Source organism: Nilaparvata lugens, chromosome 7 (genome assembly GCF_014356525.2).
Source record: "Nilaparvata lugens isolate BPH chromosome 7, ASM1435652v1, whole genome shotgun sequence".
Taxonomy (NCBI): Eukaryota; Metazoa; Arthropoda; class Insecta; order Hemiptera; family Delphacidae; genus Nilaparvata; species Nilaparvata lugens.
The window spans coordinates 57,508,795-57,533,644 of record NC_052510.1 but is presented as its reverse complement, the minus strand read 5'-3'; the positions used below and the strand labels follow the sequence as shown (position 1 = coordinate 57,533,644).

General features: G+C 35.4%; 1 protein-coding gene across 2 annotated transcripts in view; it reads right to left on the bottom strand.

The window, feature by feature from the left end:
* LOC111056401 (toll-like receptor 7) overlaps window positions 1–24,647 on the bottom strand; it is a 258,473-nt gene extending 233,826 nt beyond the window's left edge. The window contains exon 1 of one of the 2 annotated variants that reach the window (XM_039433246.1): window positions 20,295–24,647. In XM_039433246.1, the coding sequence (XP_039289180.1) occupies window positions 20,316–24,290 (3,975 nt within the window). In that variant the 5' untranslated portion in view covers window positions 24,291–24,647 and the 3' untranslated portion in view covers window positions 20,295–20,315. The remainder of the gene's footprint in view (window positions 1–20,294) is intronic. The other variant, XM_039433247.1, reaches the window with a different exon arrangement.
* Between the last annotated feature and the right edge of the window lie 203 nt (window positions 24,648–24,850).

Here is a 24,850-nt window from a genome sequence, read left to right as displayed (position 1 = left end):
TATTCATGGAAAACTATTTCTGCCAACTATTTCTTGAAAGAGGCTGTGACAGTTATTTTTTGAATACTGAGGGTGAAGCTCACATAAGCTCTTAGGATTGTGCGTGGGTAATGAGTGAGAGGGATGATGATAAGAGATGTCGACTACTTTTTAGGTAGTCGGGACCGACGGCTTATCGTCTCCTCCGAAGGACGTGATTCATTTGTAACTCTCGATTTTCAAGTATTTGGACGAATATTTGAAACTATAGCTTACTTTCTTGTAATTCAACTTCCTGTACTTTGATTGAAATAAGGATGAAGTGAAACATTGCAGAAAAGAAAAATAATTAACTTACAACAGTTCAGTTGATACTATCTGGAATATCCAGTGCTTTTAACTGTAGATTACTGTACAAATTCAAAAAAAAAAAATTAAAACAATTTCAAACTGGAACAATTTGGAGATCATCTGCAGTTTACAGTAATTTCAGCTTTTTACTTTTACAAGTATTAAAAAGTGAATTAGTATGGCTTTTGTAGGTGGGGAGTCCCTTGCGGGAAGGTACCACCGCCTGAGTATATATATAATTTAAGCCGTCAATGGGCCTTATGACTGTCATACTTCAGCCGGGACCTACAGTTTAACGTTCCCATCCGATAACACGGGAGTGATCTGGTTAAAAGTATTGAAAAAATCATCGAATGCATAGACGAAATCTACAGAAATGTTTACTGTAGTTTAATATACAAATTAAAAAAAAAGAAAATTTGAAAAATCATTTTGAAACAATTTGGAGGAGACCATCTGCAATATACAGTGATTTCTACTGTTTACAAATCGAAAAAATCATTGAATGCATAGACGAAATCTACAGAAATGTTTACTGTAGTTTAATATACAAATTAAAAAAAAAAGACAATTTGAAAAATCATTTTGAAACAATTTGGGGAGGCCATCTGCAATCTACAGTAATTTCTACTGTTTACAAATTGAAAAACTCATTGAATGCAGAGAAGAAACAAAAGAAAAAGAGTCACATATAAGAGAAGTAATACTCCTGCACCTTTAAATAGATGAAAGTTATCCAGTAAATGGTTTCATTGCATTGTTCCTTATACACAGCTTACATTGTGCTTTGCACAAAGGAAGTGTAGGTAGCGCTGAGGGAATACTTTGATCCTCTAAACAAGGGTATCGTTGCACCAACCTACTGCATAAGCTTGCGACACTACCTCCTCACCTACACACTATTTAACCACCGAAGTATTGTTTTTAATAAATAAATTCATTCCAGCGAAACTAATTTAAATTGCAAATTTGTGCCGTTTCCTGTTTTAAGTCTAAACTGGACGCAGGAAAGAAGTATGGCGTCGTTGAGGAAACTGGATAAAGAAGAGGTGGTGAAGAAAGAGATAAATATTCAAAGAGAGAGAGAGAGAGAATGAGAGAATCAGAAAAGCGAATGATAAAAATGCATACGGCGTAGATGTTCCTCGTGCTAGAGAACACAAAGGTTATAACTTATTCTCTTCCTTCTTAATTATTAAGCAATTATCGGGAGGGGAAAAGATAAAAGAATTCGCCTAATTTACATCCGCGAACATCTTGTGAGCATTGGAAGCAGCTAGATGTAAATATTTTCGAAGGGTAATATTTTCTCTGCCATTCTTAAATACGACTCTTTGTGGAGACCATTCCCTAGACGTGATGTGCATGGGAGAAGGCAGTCTATGAATTCCTTCTTTCCTCGTTGGATACATAAATCCACTGCATAAATTTTTACCACATGTACCTCACCAGAGGCTGACGACCAATATAAGAGACACTGATAATTTATTTATGAATAATACATTCATAGATAAATAGATAGGGACATTCATAGATACAATATCATTGTCTTTTTTCAGATGTAATTAAATGGAGAATGCATTTATTGAAATGCTGATTAATATATAATTATTATTTAACGAAAATCCTAAATTGTCTTTTTTTTCATTAGGGCTACTCTTGAATGTAAATAAAAATATAAATCTAAATTGTTAAAATTAAAATATTAAAAATAAAATTAAAAATATAAATTAAATATAATTAAAATTGTTTACTCAAAACATGTTTCGGCTATATGATGCCATTATCAAGACTTGAGTAAACAATTTTAATATTTAACTACAATTAAACAATTGAGTAAACATTTTTTATTTAACTACACAAACATTTTAAAAAGGGTACTTGGATTTCTATTTTTATTCATATAGAATATCATTCTCAACTCATTATAAATTATTGGGGAAGGAACAACTACCTTAAAGCCCACCACTGTTCCTAATTGAAGAAATCATCTACCATAACAGTTTGTTCAATATTTTGTTACAGTGTGAACTAAGTAATAGAATTTTCGACTAGGTTATATTCGATTACTAAATCATGGAGAATCATTGATAATAAATTATATACTTCATTAACCGATACACTTGAAGCTCAAAGTGACTGGATTATTCTGAAACAGAATAGGATGACTTGTTCATTTGTTGACATGGCGAAGTTTGGACAATAATGTCCACTCTACCACTTAACCACATCGTTAACAAACAATACAATACAAAATATGCAGAGATAACAAAAGAATTGAAGCAAGAAATGACAATAAAATGTAATAAATATGAGAGATCAATATTGAATAACAAAAGTCTTTGAAAATAAAAGGGTTTTCAATGAACTCAATAAATTTACTGCAAAAGCATAGTGGAATAGAACAAGGAGGAATAAAAATTAAAAAGGAGAATAAAAATAAACAAGGTGGAATAAAATAGGAGGCTAATGTCAGAAAAGTTGGTTGTTTGTGGTAGCCTTTTCAAGGATTTTGGTTGTAGTTTATTATCATTCAGGTTATGATAATTATAATTATAGTAATAAATCTATTATTCTGATTTTAGTTTGTTCTTTCATTGCAGAACGTCACAAGACGAATCTATGTCAAGTCTTCAATTCATTTTTTCAATCCACTCCATTTCAAGTCACGTCTTCAAAAGCGGACAAAGAAGCAAGAGGAAACATGAGAAAAATAAAAATGGAATGCAGCAATGCAGTATTAGTATAAGTAGTGAAAAGTCATACTAATACACGATGTGAAGTACCTATATAAAGGTTTTTATAAGATTTTTCATCCTGATTATCTTTCCTCGATAAAGATGACAGCTTCATAGTTATCGGTAAATCTTAAGGATAATTGGTCCTCAGACAGAACTGGAGATTAGAAGATTGGAAGAAGTAGAAAGAGCTAGCAGTAGACTCAACTAGAATCGACTTGAAGTAATGATTGGGCTGTAAAGGTGTTAAGATATAAGAAGCAAACGAGAGAGAAAAAACAAACGATTGGAAAAGATAAAAACTGGATAGGAAATGAGAGAGGAGAAGAGGATAGAAAAGTCGGGATGATAAAAAAGAAGTCACTAACCTCTTATATCATCGAGAAGGCATCTCAATGGCATCGATTACACTGGGATGGCAGTGTGCTGAAAGGAGAAAACTAGAAGGAGGAAGAAGGATAAAGATGAAGAAGAGATCTCATTTGCACTCAGCATAACCAGATCGTCTTCCAAAGTTCATTCAAGTGTTTATGCTTATCTAGGATGGGAAAACATCTTCCATGTTACAAATACCCCATATCTATTCAACCGATTGAAGTTACATCTGGTGAATATAAACTCATCTAGACCATATTTGGAGAATATCAATGATCGAGCAATTCTCCAAAAACGATCCATGACTTCATGGTGCAAACCGCAAACTCCCAGCAACTCGAAGCTCGTATACGTTTAGTATAACATGCAGGTTTCCCACAAACATTAGGCTTCCGAGAGTCCCTATTTGGTGTAGTGGTTGGATGGAACTATTGGTCGATTGGTCGATTGGTCGATTATTGCCACCTGGTGTCAAATTACTAGTAGAGTGGTATTGATTCCAGTGATATTTCAAAAGAATGTGGAAGGCTCTCTCTGTTACCATTTCGGACAGAATAGAATAACATGACTATATTCCAAATAGGGAAGAATGAAATACATAGAATAACAGTACAATATCTCAAATAGGGAAGAATAAAATACACCACTTCTATATTAGCATCCAAATTACTATTGTGAGATTACAATACTTGTAAACTGACTCGAAAAAACGGATGAATCGGCAAACTAAGTTTCAATTGTTGTGGTACAGGTGTGAGAGGTTTGTACACAATACAGAAAGTTTGATGATTCATTCATTCTTTATTCATTTGTACAATAAGAACATTATCAAAATGATAGGTAGAGGAAAAATAAGGTAACCTTGTGCTATTCCTCTCTCAAGTTTAGATAAGGTTACACATAGTCCGAAATAGGTTAAGTCTTGTAGTTCTCCAATTCACAAAATTTTCAGTCCTCAAGTATTTCATGAAGTAGATTTTCAAATTTAGATGCTTCAAAACTAAACATAGAAGAAATATGTCACATTCACTGCCATATAAGTTGAAATTTACTAGTTTTACACAACTAGTTTTGGGCTATGCCTGTTGTTCTATCCCGATCATATTCATATGATTTGTGATTATATCAACAAATAAATAAATAAACTTTGGACCATATCTATCTTAATTTGGGGAAGGAACAGTTTTGGGCTTCAAGCCTGTTGTTCCTTTCCCAATCATTCATAGTTGAGAATGATATTGTTTATATCAATGTGTAAAGAAATAAATAAATAAAAATAAACTTTTGGTTATTGTTGAAAAACGAGAAATATCCCTGAAAGTAAGAATTTGATGAAAAGGTAATTGAAAGCCAATACAACCTTGTATAGATACTAATAGGTGAAAATATTTACATAAATTATAATAGTACTCTGTTTAGGGTACTCCTATAGCCTGTTTATGGTAGCCTACTCCTAAAATACACATTATGGGTACGAAAGTTTTGCAAAATGTTGTTTTTTTTCAAAAAACGGTTATAATCAACGTGGGAGAACTCCAAACAAGCCCATAGTGCCGGTTGCACAATGGCCGGTTAAATTTTAACCGTGATCAATTCCACGATAACCAATCAGAGAAGCCGTCCTTTCATAAACTCCTTCTCTGACTGGTTCTCGTGAAATTAATCACAGTTAATATTTAACCGGCTGTTGTGCGACCGGGCCATAGTCTATTAAATCATTTTTGTTGCGGTAGTTATTTTAATGAATTAAAATGAAAGTTGTATCTGAACAATTGAACACTCATCAATTTCAATGGAATGAAGAAACAAGAATGTTCATAAGGCATCGAAAAATAAATTTCTTTCCTGGCTCAAAATTTTGCAAAATTACTCAAAAATTTCCAATTCATAGAGATTTGAGTGAAATATTTTTGTTTTTAATCAATTTTCAAAATTTTTAGTCTAGTCATTAGTTTTGAAGTGGAAATTGGACTTTTTGAAGTGAAAGTGAAATTTTAACCTTATTCTTTTTTGAAACTTTTCAAAAAAGTTTGAAAACTTTTGATAACACCCTAATGTGTTATGTTATTCAAGGTGGTAATGACACTACAATGTTCCACAACTATACTCGAAATTTGAAATCAAGGATAAAAAAGCTTTTAGAATCAGCTTTATACAAATTGTATATGTGATTTACTTCCAGCAGATCACAGATTGGTTATTCTATGGTTCCAGTATCTCTAACAATAAAACTCAAATGGCGTGTGACAATAGTTACCCTATAAAATGATCAAATAAATCATATTTAACTTTCGTCACATTCGGTCAGATGCCAGCTTGTGGGCTAATTTATAGCTCAAGTTATCGCTTTGTCACATCGTGCTTATAATGACAGACGCACGCGCAATCTCCCACAGCCACACCCACACACACGCAAACACTCAGGGGTGAAAAACGAATCTGCAGTATCTATCACCACTCACACAGGCGCAGCGTCGTCAGGAGGAACACAGCGAGTGACTTAACTTGACACACCAAGAGTGGCGTTTCGTGTCCAACAATTTTCTTATAACTGCCTTTTAATCTGGTCCTTGCCCCTCTAAGAGGTGTGGGGGTGGAGAAAGAAAGAGATAGACTTTATTCTTCAATCACAGACAGAGAGTGAGAGAAACAGAGTACCTCTCTCCCATCTTACATCCAGGAGATTTTTTCTGCTCCGTGTCACCATCTCAACTCCTAGACTCCAGTATATTTTCTCTCACTCTTCACCCTATTCCTCCAACCTCTTCCCTGTATCTCTATCCCTCTCAGTTATCTACATTATCTACCATTTCAATCCATATGTATTCTCATTTCTCTCCTTGATTCTCCAGAGGCATAGAGAATATAATATAGTATACTAACCTCTACCCTATATTATAGACTTCTCTTCTTCCACTTTGCCAGAGGTTTTCTAGATCTCCAGCTTCATAAATGAACCATTAAATATCTTAATCTCTATATATTATTACGTCTAGATTCATTAATGAACCATTAAATCTCTCACTCTCTCTATAAATATATATTATTACGTCACTCAGTTCCCAGTTCATTAACATGTTTTTCTAATATAAGCTAAACATTTTTTCAAGTTTGGAGGAGGCAAGATAGTTTTTACAATACACATAGCATTTGTGATATTTTTTTGAATTATGTTAGATTCTCTCTTTCTCTCTATTCTACATCTTCTTCAAGTCCCCTCCTTACTTCCACATATATCTTCCTCCTCGTCTTCTGCCATCTGTATCCCTCGAAGTTCTTTTCATACCAATGAATCTGTAACATTTCAACTTCAATATTTTTTTGATTCTCTCTCTCTCTCTCTCTCTACTCTACATTTTTTTCAGATATACCCCCCATTCCCACCTCACATCCACATATTCCTCTCGTCTTATGACATCTATGTTTCTTGAAGTTCTTTCCACACTCATTGATTTGTAACATTTGAACTCCAATATTTTTTTAAATATGTTATATAGATTCTTTCTCTACTCTATATATCTTCTACACATATCCCCACCAGTCTCTTCCTTGTCTCTTGCCATACTCCTCTTCTTTTCCACATATTCTCCTTGTATTTTGCCATCTGTGATTCCCCCAGATCATCATCCATCGTCCGTCTTTGTTTCTCCAACTATTTCTCCATCTATCGTTTCTCTCTTTCTTTCCTACTATTTCTTCAACTGCTGTCAGGAAACAACAGATATTAATAAAGAGAGCCTCCCGCTGACTGTCTTTCTCTCCCACCTCCCCTCACACACCACCCTCGTTCCCTCTGACCTCCCTCTTTCTCTAACATCTTCACACTCCCTCATCCCCTCTTACTCTAACATCTCCCTCTCACTCGCTCTGACAGTGTGACCTCCGAGCGGCGTGGGAGGCTGAGTTCTTGCCGAGGTCCACCCCTGAATTTCAAGTTGCTTAACCGAAACATCTCTCACCGTCTGCATAGAAACTACCTCTTTATTATGACTCTATTCTAAATGCAAGCACAAGTTTTCAACTCATGAACGTTGTTTGAAAGTTTGTACGGTTTGTTTTGACTGCTGTCAGCGTCATCTAAACAACGGGATGATGACATATACCTTAATAAGTAGGGTTAATAGATGTGAGCCGGTTTAATAAGTATTACTATTATAAGTTAATAGTTATATTTGATGATAGACATTCCAAAGGCATAATAGAAGGCAAATGATAGGCATTATAGGCAAGTAAAACTTAATCCAGTTGTTTCATCGAGTTTGAATGAGGAGTATATAAAGAAGAGATGATGAACAATCATAGAAAATCATAAGTTTGAATCAGGAGGATAGTTAAGCTGCCTTTACACCAAAGTTATCAACAAAATGTTTATTTTTCCGTCCCTATAGATTCTATTAGATTGAACTTATCATATAAATGATGTGCATATGTGTATGTCAAGCTCCGTTTAATTTAAAATAATATATAAGGACGGAAAAATAAACATTTTGTTAATAGCTCTGGTGTAAACGCAGCTTGAAGAGATAATGAAGAATCATAGAAAACCAGGAGTTCCAATCAGGAGAATATAATAAACTGATGACGAACAATAATGAAACCCCTGTATGCCTACATATTATTCAATGATGATAGCAGATGTATTAAGTTAATAAACTTCTTTATCTATTGAAATACCACGCAAGGAAAACTGGCACTACACCTACAATGAAAAATCTGATGTGGCGCACTCACACAACTTTCCTTGCCGTTATGAGAATAATTGATCACCTCACGCTAGTGTCCCGCGCATCTCAAGTCTACTATTCAAAGATTTGAGCCAGCTGGTGACAGGGTAATAACGCTGGAGACACACATGAGGTCTGCTATCTCTTCATAGTGAATGATATAATAGAATCAACAATAATTTGCAATTGAATAATCACATTTTCTCGAATTTAAAGCATTTTTTGCAATTTGAGGTGAAAAAAGTTACTGAACATTAATTGTAGAGATTTTCATGCTCAATCTACTCCACTTGATTTTTTTTTGTTTAAATTGTATTTGAAGCCTGATAATTGGGAATCTAAAATGGAACTTTGCATTGATGGGGTGGAGCTCCTAAAATTTTTACAGATATGGGACTTGTGGCAGTTGATAGAGCTTATCGATGACTATTTTAGGTATGAATTTGATCAAAATCGTTAGAGCCATTTTCGAGAAAATCGCGAATAACCCTGTTTTTGACAACATTTTCGCCATTTTAGCCGCCATCTTGAATTGAATTTGATTGAAATTGTTCGAGTCGGATACTTATAGGGGACGGACCTTAAGTTCCAAATTTCAAGTCATTCCGTTGATTAAGAGATGAGATATCGTGTACACAGACGCACATACACTCATACACACACACACACATACAGACCAATACCCAAAAACCACTTTTTCGCACTCAGGGGACCTTGAAACGTATAGAAGTTTAGAAATTGGGGTACCTTAATTTTTTTCGGAAAGCAATACTTTCCTTACCTATGGTAATAGGGCAAGGAAAGTAAAAATGCTTTAATTTTCACTTATTGGTGAAGCATCAGCTCATACAACATTCTAAAAACGGAAGGATAATTCAGTATGAGAGATGAGATGGATATAAAAAAATGGAAAACTCACTTCAACTGAAAAACAGACTGCAACACTCAAAAATTCACATGAGCACTCAGAGAACCAAGAAAGTGTCTTATCAAATTAGTGGAGCTTTTTCGAGAACTGTCAACTGACACCTGGGATAAAGTTCCACACGTTGCATAGCTGCATGGTTTCAGATTGTCTGGAAACAAGCTATTCTGATTCTCACTAACATGAGTGTGTTCAACACATCACTATCAGAGAGCTATTTTTGTACCGGAATGCATCAGTCTTTACATGGGGAATGTCGGATCAACTAGAACAAGGATCACAGTGCAACAAAGAGGTTTGCAATGCTAAAGAGAGAGAAATGTAGGAGGCTTCTACTTGGGCCTCTATTAAATAGTGTTGTCTTACATATAACTTGACTATAGATGATACATACATATCATATTAGACGATTTCTGTAACTGACTCTATGGCCACTTGAACCTCCATGTTGCTTCAAGACCATACAGAGAATTGACACTACACCAAATATGACAAGATGGATTGGTGACGTCATACGTGTATGTCATGTGTATAATGATTAGGACAATAATGTTGTTTAAAGACCATACATGAAACTGACACTACATCAAATATGACGAGATTGAATGGTGACATGTATACTATGTCATTGTGTCATGATGAGCAGGACAAATTTAGCAGGTGACAAGAATTCCCTCGGAATTGATGTGTGACTTCTTCTATAACCCATTTGGATATAATTTAATATGTGATTTAGATTAGTTAGGTTATAAGGTGGTCACAAATATAGGAAGAATTATAGAGATAAATTTCAATTTGCATAAGGATATTTCAAAGATTGGAACAGGCAGTTATGCCTAAACCGTGGAAGGCAGGAGAGAAGGAGAAGGAGGAGGAGGAGGAGGATGAGGAGGAGGAGAAGGTGATGGAGAAGGAGAAGAAAAATAAGAGGAAGAAGAAGAAGAAGAAGAAAGAATGAGAAAAAGAAGGTTAAAGTTGGAAAAATTTGGTTTCATGGTTAAATGGTTGAAATTGATTTATATTATGGAGTGATATTAGTGTAATAAAAGGTTTAATAATTTATAAATTTGATGGTTATTGATATTATGGTTTACTAATATCATTAATGTGAATATCATTATCATTTGATAGCTATTGTCTAGTCATGTAATATTTGAAAGGATGAGAAATTAATATTTCTATCTAGGAATAATGTCATGAAACATTGAACTTCTTTCATTGGAAACAAAGATAACCGAGTACATTAAAGCGGCAAAATTAAACAGAGATAAAATAATAAACTTAATCCAATTAGACACCAATAATCCCATTTTTGATAGAATTATGCGAATTTAAATCCATAATTTATAGTACTAGTTCATAAAATCATATGAATACACTAACATATGATCAAAATAAGAATCTTCTAGCAGTATCTATTTATTTATTTCATATCACTTGAAAATGGCATCAATGTCCGAAACATGTTGTGATTAAATATTTCAAAAAAGGGGACTAAGATTTTTATTTATCTTTCTATTTCTGAGTACATTAACTTAAATTGATTGGAAAGTATCTTCTATTCATCTATAAAGCAAACTCCTTTACCAAATAATTAATGAAATCCAATTGATGGATTGGATCATCTTAAAAGATTAAATAATAAGATTCATTGTAGAATAATGTCGCAGAAGGATCAAATAATTTCAACTGAGAACTAAGATAATTTAATACTATACACGACTCAACATTAATTAGGAAGTATTTCTGTTTACCTATAAAATACGCTTCTTCACCAAGACTTTCTTGATTTACTAATGAGCTTTGCAAAGAACGTTCTTGTTTCAAGGTGGAAACACTTTTAATGGGCCATTAAAATTACATATTATAATTGACTTGGGCGCAGAACCTACAAAGTCGTAGAATCTGCATTCTGTACCTACTGAAAAAAGTTTGTTTCATAGTTTTCATGATTTTTCATAGTTTCCCAGGTTATCTTGTGAGTCGTAATATTGCTAAGTTCCATAGGTTTTAATTTCTTACTGAAGTTTTAATCCCGATTAAATACCGCAAGAACCAATCAGAGAAACCTTCTCTGATTGGCTCTTGGTTGTTTCATAGTTTTCATAATTTTTCATAGTTTCCCAGATTATCTCGTGAGTCGTAATATTGCTAAGTTTCATAATTTCTTATAGTTTTCCAGATCATCTCATTAACTCATACCCCAGTTGCACAGAATTCTGTGAAGTTTTAATCCCACAAGAACCAATCACAGAAGCCTTCTTCTCAAACCTTCTCTGATTGACTCTTGTGGAATTTAATCATGATTAAAAGTAACAGGCTTTTGTGCAACCGGGCCTCAATATTGCTGAATCAACTCAAGAACCCTTCGAGACATAGTGAACAATTTTGTTTCAATTTTCATGTAAAACAATGAGAAGTCGAGTAGTGATTGATATATGGTGTGATGTCAAGTTGCCGCTCTGATATGGCAACACGCAATATGCCTGAACCAATAAGCTAGGTGATACTTTATGAGATTATGTCCTAGAATATTGAAAAACAATTCCAATAATTGAAAAGCGGGGTGATTTATAACTTGATCTATGGAACAAAAATCACATACATACGTGATCTCGATAAGACATCTAGATTTACTTCAGATACTGTTTCTGGTGAGTTGTGATATTTATCCATGATGAAAACACTGGGTAGTTGTCAAAAAAATCACTCATTTATTGTAAAAATTACAAACATGTTTTAATTTCAAAGTTTTGAATTTTTCACACTGAAGATGACACCATTAGCGTTGAAACATGTTTGTAATTTTTACAATAAATAAGTGATATTTTCGAAAGTGTTTTCATATCTAGATTTAGATAACATAGTACTAGAGAAAAATAATCAAATTTTTATTCAAACAAAGCACGTACAATTCAAATAATATAAGAAGTATTCTATGGTATAAAAATAATCAAATTTTTATTCAAACAAAGCACGTACAATTCAAATAATATAAGAAGTATTCTATGGTATTTTAAAGCCAGTTAGACTCTACATGAACTGGTTCTTCATTGAGAATTGATATTTCATATTATAAATATTACAGATTCCATTTCTAATACGGCATGATGAGACAAAATTAGGGAGATGAAAGTCAATCTGTTATAAAATTAGTGATATAAAATGGTACTATATATCTACACACACACACACCAATTGCTGGACGTACAACAAAATTTATAAAATTCATATTGATTTTATTTTTTGTCATCCTTATGAAATCTACTAGAACTAGACAATCATCATCTGTTTCATCTAATGAGAAGGGTGGTAGAAAATCGCACATCCAAAATCGATGTATGTAACTGGCTTAAAGATACCATTGAATACTTCTTGTACTAGTAGTTTTGTGAACAGTAGACCTCACGCAGTATTCTCATCCACAAGTACCTGATTGAAACTATAGACCTTATGGAAATACAGCAATAGACTGGCTTCTCCACACATCTGTGTAATCACTTGTCAGCTGATTTATGATGAATAATTCTATAGTCTGATTTTTACTCCAATATTGGCATATGAAGGAGGCTCCTTTTTCATTTTCTATTATCCTTGAAATGCAAAATTTCCAAAAACCTTGTATATACGTCGACGCGCAATTAAGAAAGGAACATACCTGTCAAATTTCATGAAAATCTATTACTGCGTTTCGCCGTAAATGCGCAACATATAAACATTTAAACATTAAGAGAAATGCCAAACCGTCGACTTGAATCTTAGACCTCACTTCGCTCGGTCAATTATTGAATTGAACTTGTATTGTTTAAATAATACTTGTCTCTGGTACTATGGTATCTAAATCTAGATATCTCATCAAGATCACGTATAATCATAGTGTGATTTTTGTTCGATAACTGGTGTGTAACTGGCTTTACTCTATGATAGTACTTAGTACAAGTACTAAGTACTTAGTTAGTACAAGTTTGTGTTTCTTGAATGGTTCCAAATTTTCTTAAATAACTCAATATTAAATGAAAAAGACTAAACAGTTTATCAGAGATTGACAATGGTGTAATAACAGAAACCGGTCTTTCTAATTATCAATAAATTAGTGGTTTTTTGACAATTTCTTAGTCTTTATCATTCAATATGAATAATTACCACAATATCAACTTCTCAACTACACAAAAACTCAATATTATTCGTTATAAGTGGTAATTGAGTGGAATATTTCTAATCAATTTATTAATTCAAGCCATCTTAATTCAAAATTTATAGTTTTCATGTTTATTTTGGATTAAAATTTTATAAAAATTGTACAAGTGAAATTCTAACCTTATCTTGGACTTTGTCACCTATAAATTTGGAAGAAAAATCGCACAAGGACTATCTTATTATTTTATCTTCCAATGTTATTACATTAGTGTCATTTGCATTGTAAATAAATAAATAAATAAAGAGTACAGCTGACAATTTGAAGAGGATCAACGATCTACCATTGCAATAGATTTAAATATGGAACAGTGGTCCGAGTTATAGAAAAACCGAGAAAGGTCTTCATTTGTTGTTATTAGGAATTCGCTCGTTCAAATAACAGGAGAACCGCGGACTAGTGGGCTAGGGCGAGAGATCAAAAGGTTCCACGAATATTTATGAGATGACCTTTAGCGATATTTATTATTTATTGTTATATTAATGGCAACAATTTATAGGTGGATGGTGGTGATTGTACGAAACCTGTCTGCCGAATGCATGCAAATAAATCTGTCCGAAGTTCCAAACAACTTCTCCGATCTGATGAAAGCCAATGGCACACTACTTTCCAGGTTGGAATTTCTAACAATTATCAAGAGAATCGTAGAAATGATAGTGATCTTTCATTGACTACTACATGGGATGTATAAGAATGAGTACCAGTTGTACACTGGATTAAAGTAATTGTCTCCAGAGGGAAATTACTGAGATATTGCAATTATTGAAATGCTAATGGATTTTCGTTTAATAATAATTAGTAGGCTAATTGTCTCATTGAGAGTATTTGGGAATAACTTTCAGTGCCAAATAGAATTGGTTTAATAGAGAAGAAAGAGAAATAAATCAGGAAATAATAATAATTTACGTGAGTTAGCGGGCCTTGTTCTGAATACTATTATATTTTATAAGAAATAACCAAATGAATTAATTTAAAGATAATTATAAAAACTGATCCCTCCACACAGTCTCGGGATGTTTTCTTTTGTCTCCTATAATTTAATAGTATTTAAATATTAAATATTTAATATTATGATTCATTTGAAGTATTATGTCGACCTTCAAAATTCAAAATCTTTAAATCATTATTTCTAGACTAAAAATCTTGTGAAGAAGCAGTGTATGATATCATAACCTCAAACTTTGGACAACATTATTGACTCTTTATCAACATTTTTGAAGAGGAATAGTACAGGCTCAGCCAATTTTTTTCTTAAATATCATAATTTTATCATGATTGTAGTATTTTGTACCATAAAATGAATATTTTCTAATAATAATATTTTACTTGAGTTAGCAGGCCTTGTTCTGAATTCTGTTATATTTTATAAGAAATAACCAAATGAATTAATGGGAAGATAAATATACAAAACTGATACTCCAACCCCCCCGCACAGTCTCGGGATGTTATTTTTCGTCTCATCTACTTTGTATTTTTTATTGATTATTGTGTCAGCGACTAGTGATTGTTGATTAACCATTATATTTTATATTTTGTTGTTTTATTTCCATTTACTTGTTGCTGTCACACATATTTATGTGAGTGTTTTTCTGTAAGTATTGGAAATAAAATTTGATTTTAATTGATATGATATTATGAAAGACAATACTGTAACAACAGAGTACACGAATATTGAGTGGAGTAAAGAGAAAGAGAGGAAGATAGATTGTGTGTTTGAGAGAGAGAAAGGAAACTGTGATGGGATTTTGAAGCTTCACCATTCTGTTGGAAAAATCGTTAAAACAGAGCTATCATACTGGACTTGGACAAACTAATATCCGTTTCCCTCAACTCATCACGTGGCATCCTTTTAATTTCATCCAATGGAGACTGCCTGAGTGCTTTTCTGCATTTTTTCTATTAACAGGACACGGAAAAATCATGAACTACTTTGTTTGTAAACTAGCATTTTTAACATTAAGTTATAAAAATTGGCTAGACTTGTCACTGGACTATAATTATTATTCTTAATCATATATAATTGAATTAAGTATATAATATATACAGTATTTTGAAATCATTTTTTTCTCTATTCTATCAGTTTTTATGCAAGGGAACAGGCGACGAAAATGTATGAATACTCCTCATTTATAGCTTTGTCGAAAACCACTTGAAAAATGATTAATCAATCAAGTTTTATTCGAATGACATCAGCTTCTACAAAATGAGTAAAACTACTACTGAATTGTTGAGATAATGTACTGTATATTTATGAATGAATTGGTAGAACTTTGGACCAATTATTGGCCATGTGGATATTGATTTATGAAATAATGAGTTACCACTGATGGAACAAAAAGTAAAATTGAGGATTTATCAAGCGATTTTATTTGATAAAAACTAATCTACTGTTCACTATATACCCTGATTTCGTATTTTCTTGCACTCAGATTTTCAAGTTGGACCTATAGTATCACTACTGATTCCTAATATAGAATTGATTGATTTATTTACAATGCAAATGACACTAATGTAATAACATTGGCATTACAATGTTAAGTGCATTGAATGAGAACAAATTTATTTATTTATTTATTCATTTATTTACTCATTCATGGACAATAGCATACAATGCAGGTGTTAAGAACAGGCATCCGTCGCCCAAAACTGTTTTAACCTCAATTTAAAATGAACAGTCCAAAGGTTATGTGGAGTTTGTATTTGTGATTTACACACAATGAAGATAAATAAATTATACTCTGTTTATACTATTTTCCCCCAAGTTCACCCTGCTACAATATTATAAAGAAAAATGTGCTGAGTTAATGAGAAAGGTTGAGTTCTCTTACACTTGGTTTGTGAAAATGAGATATATTATAAAGTTTACAGACAATTCTCATTAAGATATCTGTAGCTATTGGTGTACTGCAGTAAAATAAACAAGGACTTGCATGGAGTTTTATTGAACATGTTATTAAAAAATATGAGTCTCATCAAATTTTGATAACGAATTTCTCGTCTGTGTACTTTGGACCTCACTTCTAATATCAGAATGAATAATTAAGGTTCTCAGGAGCTCATAGTTCTGGCCCGAGCTGAAAAATCATTTTAAATTATGTAACTTCAATTAAGTTAAATTGAGGTTAGCTTGCATTGGACAGGGAACGTTTGCAGTTAATAAACTGTTGGAGTTTCAGGAACAAAGTTCAAGTTTGTTCAGCAATCTATTGCACGCTATAACTGAATTTCAAACCACCATCCGACCGAGTTTCTACAGTAATTTTTCATGCGTAAAAAACAGACCCGGAATTTTTCGAATTAAACTTTTCCCAACACTGCGAGTCGAAACTTATTTTTCTTATTCCTACTTTCCCTACTTTCTACGTTCATCATATTCTTTTGATTTAATTGAGCATGAATCAGGAGCCTACGCAGTTGGAGGGAAAAGTTGGAAGGAAATTAAGTATTTTCTTAGCCGTTCTACGGCTTCAGAGCAATAACCCTGTCGTATTTCTCCAAGCTGTTTCATACTATTGATACAGAGCTTGCACAATATTCTTCATTTCCGACTACCACACATTTCAATTCCCACACCTTGAAATATACTACAAAAAACAATCCTATTTTGTTCCAAAAACTTAATCACTCAATCATCGACAATTCGGAACATTACAGTTCTACACAATAGGTGGGTTAAGTGTAAGAGTGGATCGGCTACGCCCTAACTTCGCCCTCCTAGGTCTTCAATAAAGGCAGCTAATCAATCAATCAATACAATCATTTTATGACTATTGTCGTATTTCTTCAGGCTGCTTCAAATTATTGATATAAAACTTACAAAATATTCTTTATTTCGAACGATCACATATTTCAATTCCTATAGTGAGGTCCACGTTATAATGGCAGTGGATAAAGATAAAAGAATAGCGATGCCGATTCTCTGTATTAATTAATTATATTTATACACTGTCAAAAACATAATTGGCATCGTTGTGGACCTGGAAAATGATATTACCACCGGCTTTGTCAAATGATAGACAAGGATAGCAAAACCAAAGTTGATCAAGTACTGTCAAAACTCACTATACAAAACTTTGAAAGATACTACAAAATACAATCCCATTTTGTTTCGAGTATTTAATCACTGGACAATTCGTAGTTCACGATTATATACAAAACATTTAATAAGTTCACTTCTCTTAATTCACTCTGGGAGGAAATATTCAAGCAGAAAACGAATTCCCAACCAGCATTAAATAATTATTCTCTCAGTCAATTTGGGTGAAGATATGCAAGACAAGCAGCCTCATAACTTCCAAAAATTGGAAATACTTCCAGGTCACATAAAGCTCTGCCCATTGCACGTGGTCCATTATATTAATTACTTATTCCTACCACTCTCATCCGGTTATTTCGCATAAAGAGTTGGCGATTTAGAGAATAGACTGACCTCCAGAGTGGAACTACTTGAGGATTTTTGTGAGTTGGACGTGGAGATATTGAAAATGTTTTTCTGTTAATCATTTTAACAACGTTTACATGCAGGTAGGAACTTAATGGGTAGCCATAAAAGATATTTCTAACTCTGAAGGGTCATTCCATTCAGTAGAATACTGGTCGTTTAGGAATCATTACTAACTGAAAGTAATTTCGGAGGCGGTAGCCCAACCGAAATTAGTGAAAATTACGAGGGTTATTATAAGTTGAGAAATTTGGCGAATCTTATTAATTGGTATGCTATTATGGGAGTCCATTCAGTTTCGGACGACAGAGGTTTTGAAAATACAAAGCAAAAAAATTGAGTTAATTTAGAGGCAGATTTTCCAAACAAAAATTAACCTGTTTTTCTAGTGTTGAGAGAAATTAGATCCCTTAAATAATATTGTAGTTCTTTCAAGTCACCTTGAAGATAGATTTCTGAAGGCATTGAATCACAATAAAATTATACAGTTTACTCAAGTGGAGTTTATATTGTGAAACCAACATTATTGAATTAACTTAGTAAGAAATCGTTGTATTCTATGAAAGTGAGCTATTTCCTTATCCAAACTTTATCCCAAATAGGTAGATGATTTCATAATCGACTTCACTAGTATTTGACTATTGGAGCACACTGCTAGAATTTTGTAATATGAATTGGGACTCCTATTTTAGAATATAATAATAATGCCCACCGTTCCTTTTTATGACAAATATACGAGATTTCTATTGGAATTGACTCTATTTTTCTCTAACCTAATAATGAGTTTGCGAAATTTGACAGAACAATATCAATAGGCTTTCATTGTAGATTAACTTTCTACGAACGATTCGGGATTGAAGTATCCATTTCTGAATCCATACATCTATTTATGGAATATTGGAAGTTGTTTTCAATACTACTTAGGATTTAGATTCCCTTGAATTGAAAGATTAATTCGTTGTTATTCTTTCAATTCTAGGGAATCTAGCCTTCTCGATTTCCATAAAACTTTTACTTGGGATTTTAATTCTAACAAAATTTCCGAATTTCGAGAAACTGGTTGATACATATTTTCTTGGAGACAACAAGACAATATTTTTACGTTGCTAGATACTGGGATGAGGATTAATATTTCTGCTACAGATATACAAAAATTCCGAATTTCAAGAAACTATTGGTTGTTTCGTATTTCCCTGAAGACAACAAGACAATATTTTAACGTTGCTAGGTCTGGGATGAGGATTAATATTTCTGCTACAGACATTCATTGGAGATTGAATCTTTGGTGTTGAATTTTATTAAAAAATGTCTTTCAAGTCATTTCGGTTTATAAGAACGCTCTTCGCCAAAAGTGTAATATTCTCACTTGATTATACTAGTTGATATTCTTCCAAATTCCCTAATACCAATTTTATGAATTTTGAACTGAAAATAGTGTTGTGAAAATAGTGGATGTGAAAAGTGAAACTAAACTATGACTTGGTGTCATACAGAAAATATACCATGCGTTTATCGTCTTTTATCTTTATCTTAGCTATCTTTTCTCGAAGGTAGAAAATCGTCTAAAGTTTATCGTCTTTTATCTTTATCTTAGCTATCTTTTCTCGAAGGTAGAAAATCGTCTAAAGTTTATCGTCTTTTATCTTTATCTTAGCTATCTTTTCTCGAAGGTAGAAAATCGTCTAAAGTTTATCGTCTTTTATCTTTATCTTAGCTATCTTTTCTCGAAGGTAGAAAATCGTCTAAAGTTTATCGTCTTTTATCTTTATCTTAGCTATCTTTTCTCGAAGGTAGAAAATCGTCTAAAGTTTATCGTCTTTTATCTTTATCTTAGCTATCTTTTCTCGAAGGTAGAAAATCGTCTAAAGTTTATCGTCTTTTATCTTTATCTTAGCTATCTTTTCTCGAAGGTAGAAAATCGTCTAAAGTTTATCGTCTTTTATCTTTATCTTAGCTATCTTTTCTCGAAGGTAGAAAATCGTCTAAAGTTTATCGTCTTTTATCTTTATCTTAGCTATCTTTTCTCTGAATTCGGTAGAAAATAGTTCAGGGTTCGTAAGATATTCCTCTCCTAATAACTTCAATCAGAGAGCTTGGAAAAATTAACTAGATTTTCTGTATTTCATTAATAACTGGGAAACATGACTAAAATAACCCTCTATGATACAAACTAAATGAAAATATTATCACTTTTACATAAATTAAAATATTATCACTTTCACATTTTTCTCTCCTGATAATTTTCATCAAAGTGCTTAAAAAATGAACTAATGAATATCAGATTTTATGTATTTTATTGAAAACTGGGTAACAGGACTAAAAATAACCCTCTATGATATAAACTGAATAAAAATATTATCACTTTCACATTTTCTCTCCTGATAATTTTCATCAAAGTGCTTAAAAAATGAACTAATGAATATCAGATTTTATGTATTTTATTGAAAACTGGGTAGCAGGACTAAAAATCGCCCTCTATGATATAAACTAAATTGAAAAATTATCACTTTTACATAAATTAAAATATTTTCACTTTAATAAGAATATGTTTGTAGTTGGTGTTTACCTTGAGTAAGGATAACGTGCATCAGACTAGGTAGGCCTGCACTCCGCCGTTGTTGACGACGGCAGCTCCCGCCGTCCGCCAGCCTGGAGGCTGTTGATGCGTCTGGTGGTTATTGAGCGCAGGCGAGCGCTGTTGCGTGCGCGAGTCACTCCTCTCGAAGCCGGTGTAGTCTGGCGAGTCGATCGACGAGTAGATATGTTCACTCGATGGTCTCTCGGGGTTCGAGTAGCCGTGGTGTCTATGCACCGGCCTTGGCGAGGGAGTCGCAGTTGTCGCCGACGAATAGTTCGCGTCCTCCTTGTATGCTGGAGGGAGGTTTTCGGGTGTAGGGTAGTTAGTTTGTAGAGTTTTCTCCTGGAGGTACGCGTGGTTGTGCCCTGGCCCAGAGTCCAAGCTATAGTTGTTGATGTTTCTCCTGTAGTTACACGATTTCCGCTTGTTATCACTGGCTGCACTGGGCATCACATACCTCAACCGCTCCCAGAACCGCTTCTCGCCCCAGCGGATCCGCGTGCCCGTCTTCAGGTAAGGCCTCAGGTCGGGGTCGAGCTCCGCCTCTGGGAGAATACTCCCTTCCTCCACCAGCACCAGCTTGAACACTCGACCTTTCAGCGCTTCGTGCAGCGCCGAACGGAACTCGAACCTCGACCATTCGGTCTGGAGGAAGTTCCTCGACAACACGAGTATCACACGCCGACTGGCCTCCGCCGCCTCGACGACAACGGGCGACGTGTGCTGCAGATAGGGCGCCGCCGAGTGTGGCAGGTCCCTATAATGCAGACATAAATGGAACGACGGACTACCGTGCTCCAACTCCGCTACAATACTTTGCAACACAAACTCCTCGTCTTTCGGACTATACACAACATACCCATCATACAGTTTCTCCCGATCCTCCCCGTAATGTTTCGCTGACGGCGCTTTGAATTGGAACAACCTCACACCATACGTCGAGAACAACCACACCCTCACAGAATCACGGAATATAAACATGACCACACTCAAAACCACAACAATCACAAGTGCCGACAGTGTCACTATCACCATCGGCAAATAATCGGAAACAATCAGACTCTGTATCACGGAACTGTCCGAGTAGTAATCGCTGCAAGCCGTGTTATTCAGATCTACCTCCCGCCGGTAGGGTGTTCTAGTTTCGTTCGCATAGCACCAGATGTCTCCGCTATCAGCCACTTTCTGCGAGTTATCCGACACCCACGATCGCAGCTCTTTCAGGAACTTACAACGGCAACTCCATCGGTTGTTGCCCAACGTTACTTCGACTAGATAAGAGTTCAGCGTCAACTGCCAAACCGGGAAGCTCACCAAACGATTCCCGTCTAAACGCAAAATTTCCAGCGATTTCAACGGGAAAAGCGTGGAGTTACCGATATGTGCAATCTGATTATTCTGTAAATACAGTTCACGTAGCTGTGACAAATGATCAAACTCATAACCCTTCAATTCTTTGATCAAATTATCCTCCAAATGTAACACACGTAACGCATTCAACCCGTTGAAAGTTCTATTCTGTATAGTTTGAATTCTACTAGCATTCACAAACAAAGTCCTCATATTTTTCCTCCCAATAAACACATGATTTTGAAGCTCTTTCAAATTATTTCCATCCAAATACACATGAGTAGCATCCATGGGGATTCGTCTCGGGATTTGGTCATTGTTTTGTCGCGAACAGTCAACAACGTTTGTGCTCCACGTCTGGTCATGATAGCAAGTACAGTTAGTCGGACAAGTCATCTCACAATCACAGGCGTCGAAGTCACAGCAGTGGCACAGTGCAAAGCAGTGCGTCTCATAGTTGCACAGGAACTCAGAAGGACGGGAATCGACGGCTGACAAGTGCACTAAGCCCCTTGAGTAGCTCATCTTGCACATCACATTCTCCAAGTCCATTACCCGAGGATGCTGCCTCAAACTCATGTTATTGATTACCGGCAACCAATCCATGGAACAGTCACAGTGGAATGGATTGCCACCCAGATAAAACTCAGGCAAAGTTCTATTTTCAGGTACGGGAGCCAATCTCAAAGCATTCAAATCCAATCTAGTCAACTCATTTGCATACATATCAACTCGCGCCAAATTTCTCTTCTCCAAAAATGTGTTCACTTTCACCTGAGATATAAAATTATTATTTATGAAAACCACTTCAACACTGTTAGGAATAGACAGTTCATTCAGTTCAGTTATTCTATTGTGACTAGCATCAAGAGTTTTAATGTGCAACTCATCCTGAAGTTTATAGTAGTTTGCAAGTTTTTCTATGTAATTTCCATGAACATCTAACCATTTCAAGTTTGTGGGAACGAAAGCATAATCAAACCAAACTAGATGATTTTCCGAGAGATTCAACCACAATAAACTAGCTAAAGCTGAGAAAACACCGTTGATATCCGACAAAAAATTTGCATCCAGTCTGATCGCTTCCAATTGTGTATTCCTCTCAAAAGTTCCTCTTTCAATTTGTTGCACTTTATTTTTGGCCAGATTCAAAACTTGAAGCCCTGTCAAATCCCAGAACATGTCCTTGGTGAGGTTCCCGATGTCATTGTCAATTAAACGTAATCCAGTCAGCTGTTGTAAATTTTTGAAACTACCGTTACGGAAACTACTGATTTGATTTTCACCCAAGTCCAATGTTTTGAGGAAGTTGAGTTCACTGAGGGCTTCAGGAACTTCTTGAATTGCGTTCGAGCTGAGATCAAGATCTTTCAAATCGGAACAGTTACGGAAAGCTTGCGGGTCAATGTTCACAATTAAATTATTACTGAGTGTTAGTTTAGTGAGGACAAATAAACCGTTGAAAAGAGTGGCTGTGATATGATGGAGACGGTTTTCGGCGAGATTCAGTGTGTGCAAATTATATAATGGTAAAAACGCGTTGTTTTCGATAAAACCAATTGAATTATTCCTGAGGTCTAGAATTTGCAAAAAGAATAAGTCTTTGAAGGTTTTTGCATCAATACGAGTGAGGGCGTTGTGCGATAAATTTAGAACGATCAGTCTTATGAGTCCCACAAACGTCCCTTCATCTACTTGATTACTGGATAACTGATTGTTGGACAAATCTAGTACAAGAAGCTGTTCTAACCTATGAAACAGTCCACGAGCTAGTTCGTACAGTGAATTATTTTGCAAATCGATCTCCCGTAATTCACGGCAACTTGCAAGGAGACCCTCAGGGAGAGTTTCAAGTTTGTTGTTGGAGGCATTGAAAACGCGAAGTGAGGTTAGACCGGACAGAGAGTCGGGTCCTAGCTTTGAGATGTAATTGTCTTGGATGTAGAGTTCGTGGAGACGACGTAGCCGTCCCAGGGCGGAGTTGTCGGGGAGAGAACGGAGGTCGTTGCGGGAGAGGTCGAGGGAACGCAAATCCATGCCGCCTCCACACTCGACCCGCGAGGAAGAGAAACCCAGGGCGTCGACTAGACGGATGCTGTTTCTGGTCAGATTCAGCACCTGTAGATTGCCCAGGGTACAGAACACGTCCTCGGGGATGGCACGCACATTGCTGGAGCCGAGGTCGAGGGTTTGCAGCTCTTTGAGCCCGTCAAAACAGCCGGGTATCAGTTCGAGAGTTTTGCCCGGACCCCACTCCATGTTGTTAGTTGAAAATGTGAGACGCTTCAAATCGCGTAATCCATCGAAAGCGTCCACTGGGAGTTCAAGCACTTTACAGTCGACGATCGTTAGCTCCTCGAGGATGTGGAACTTGTGGAAGGTTTTTGGAGGAAGCAGGCTTTCGTAGAGATGGGAATCAATGCACGCGACACGCAATTTGACGGTGGAATCCGGTTGAAGACCGGAGGTGATATTGGCCAGGGCACGAACACTGCACGACGCACTCAGACGCGACTGCGTCTCGTTGTTCTCGGACGACCATTGGCACTCGTCAGCCAAGACCGACGCCACAGTCGCGACGCCAAACACCCAGCACACGACCACCAACAGAGCACATACCCGCAGAAGAGCCATTCTGCCAGGTCACTTCATCACCACAAAAACCGACAGATGACAATCGGCTTCATCTCATCACTTAACCCATCTAAATACCAACAGACGGGTCCACACTTAGTGATGGTCGATCCAACTAAAAACACAACTCAACAAATCCAAGTCGAAAAATGCAACTATCACTGTTTATCCATCAACGGCAACAAACTTTAACACTACTAGCATCTACTGATGATATAATTTGAAAAAAGCACGCACTTTAACATTTTCTTATAGTGAAATACGTTGTATACTAAAAGACCGTTAGTACAATTCGCTCAGCGCCCGGCGTAGGTTCATTACTGCACGAGAGCAACGCAAAGACTGACTGCTGCCGATAAACTAAACACACTTTTACTCCTGGAATGGCTAGTTGAGTTGCCGGCCGCAAGAGGCCAGCAGCGTACAGAGCGCATGCTTCTTCCCCCACCACAGGGCTCTCAGCATAGCAGACTGCCAGGTCCCACTGCTTCCTTCTATACAGCGTTCTTCCAAAATCAAATCTTGCACGATTCTCTTCCATCTAGGGCGAAACGAAATTT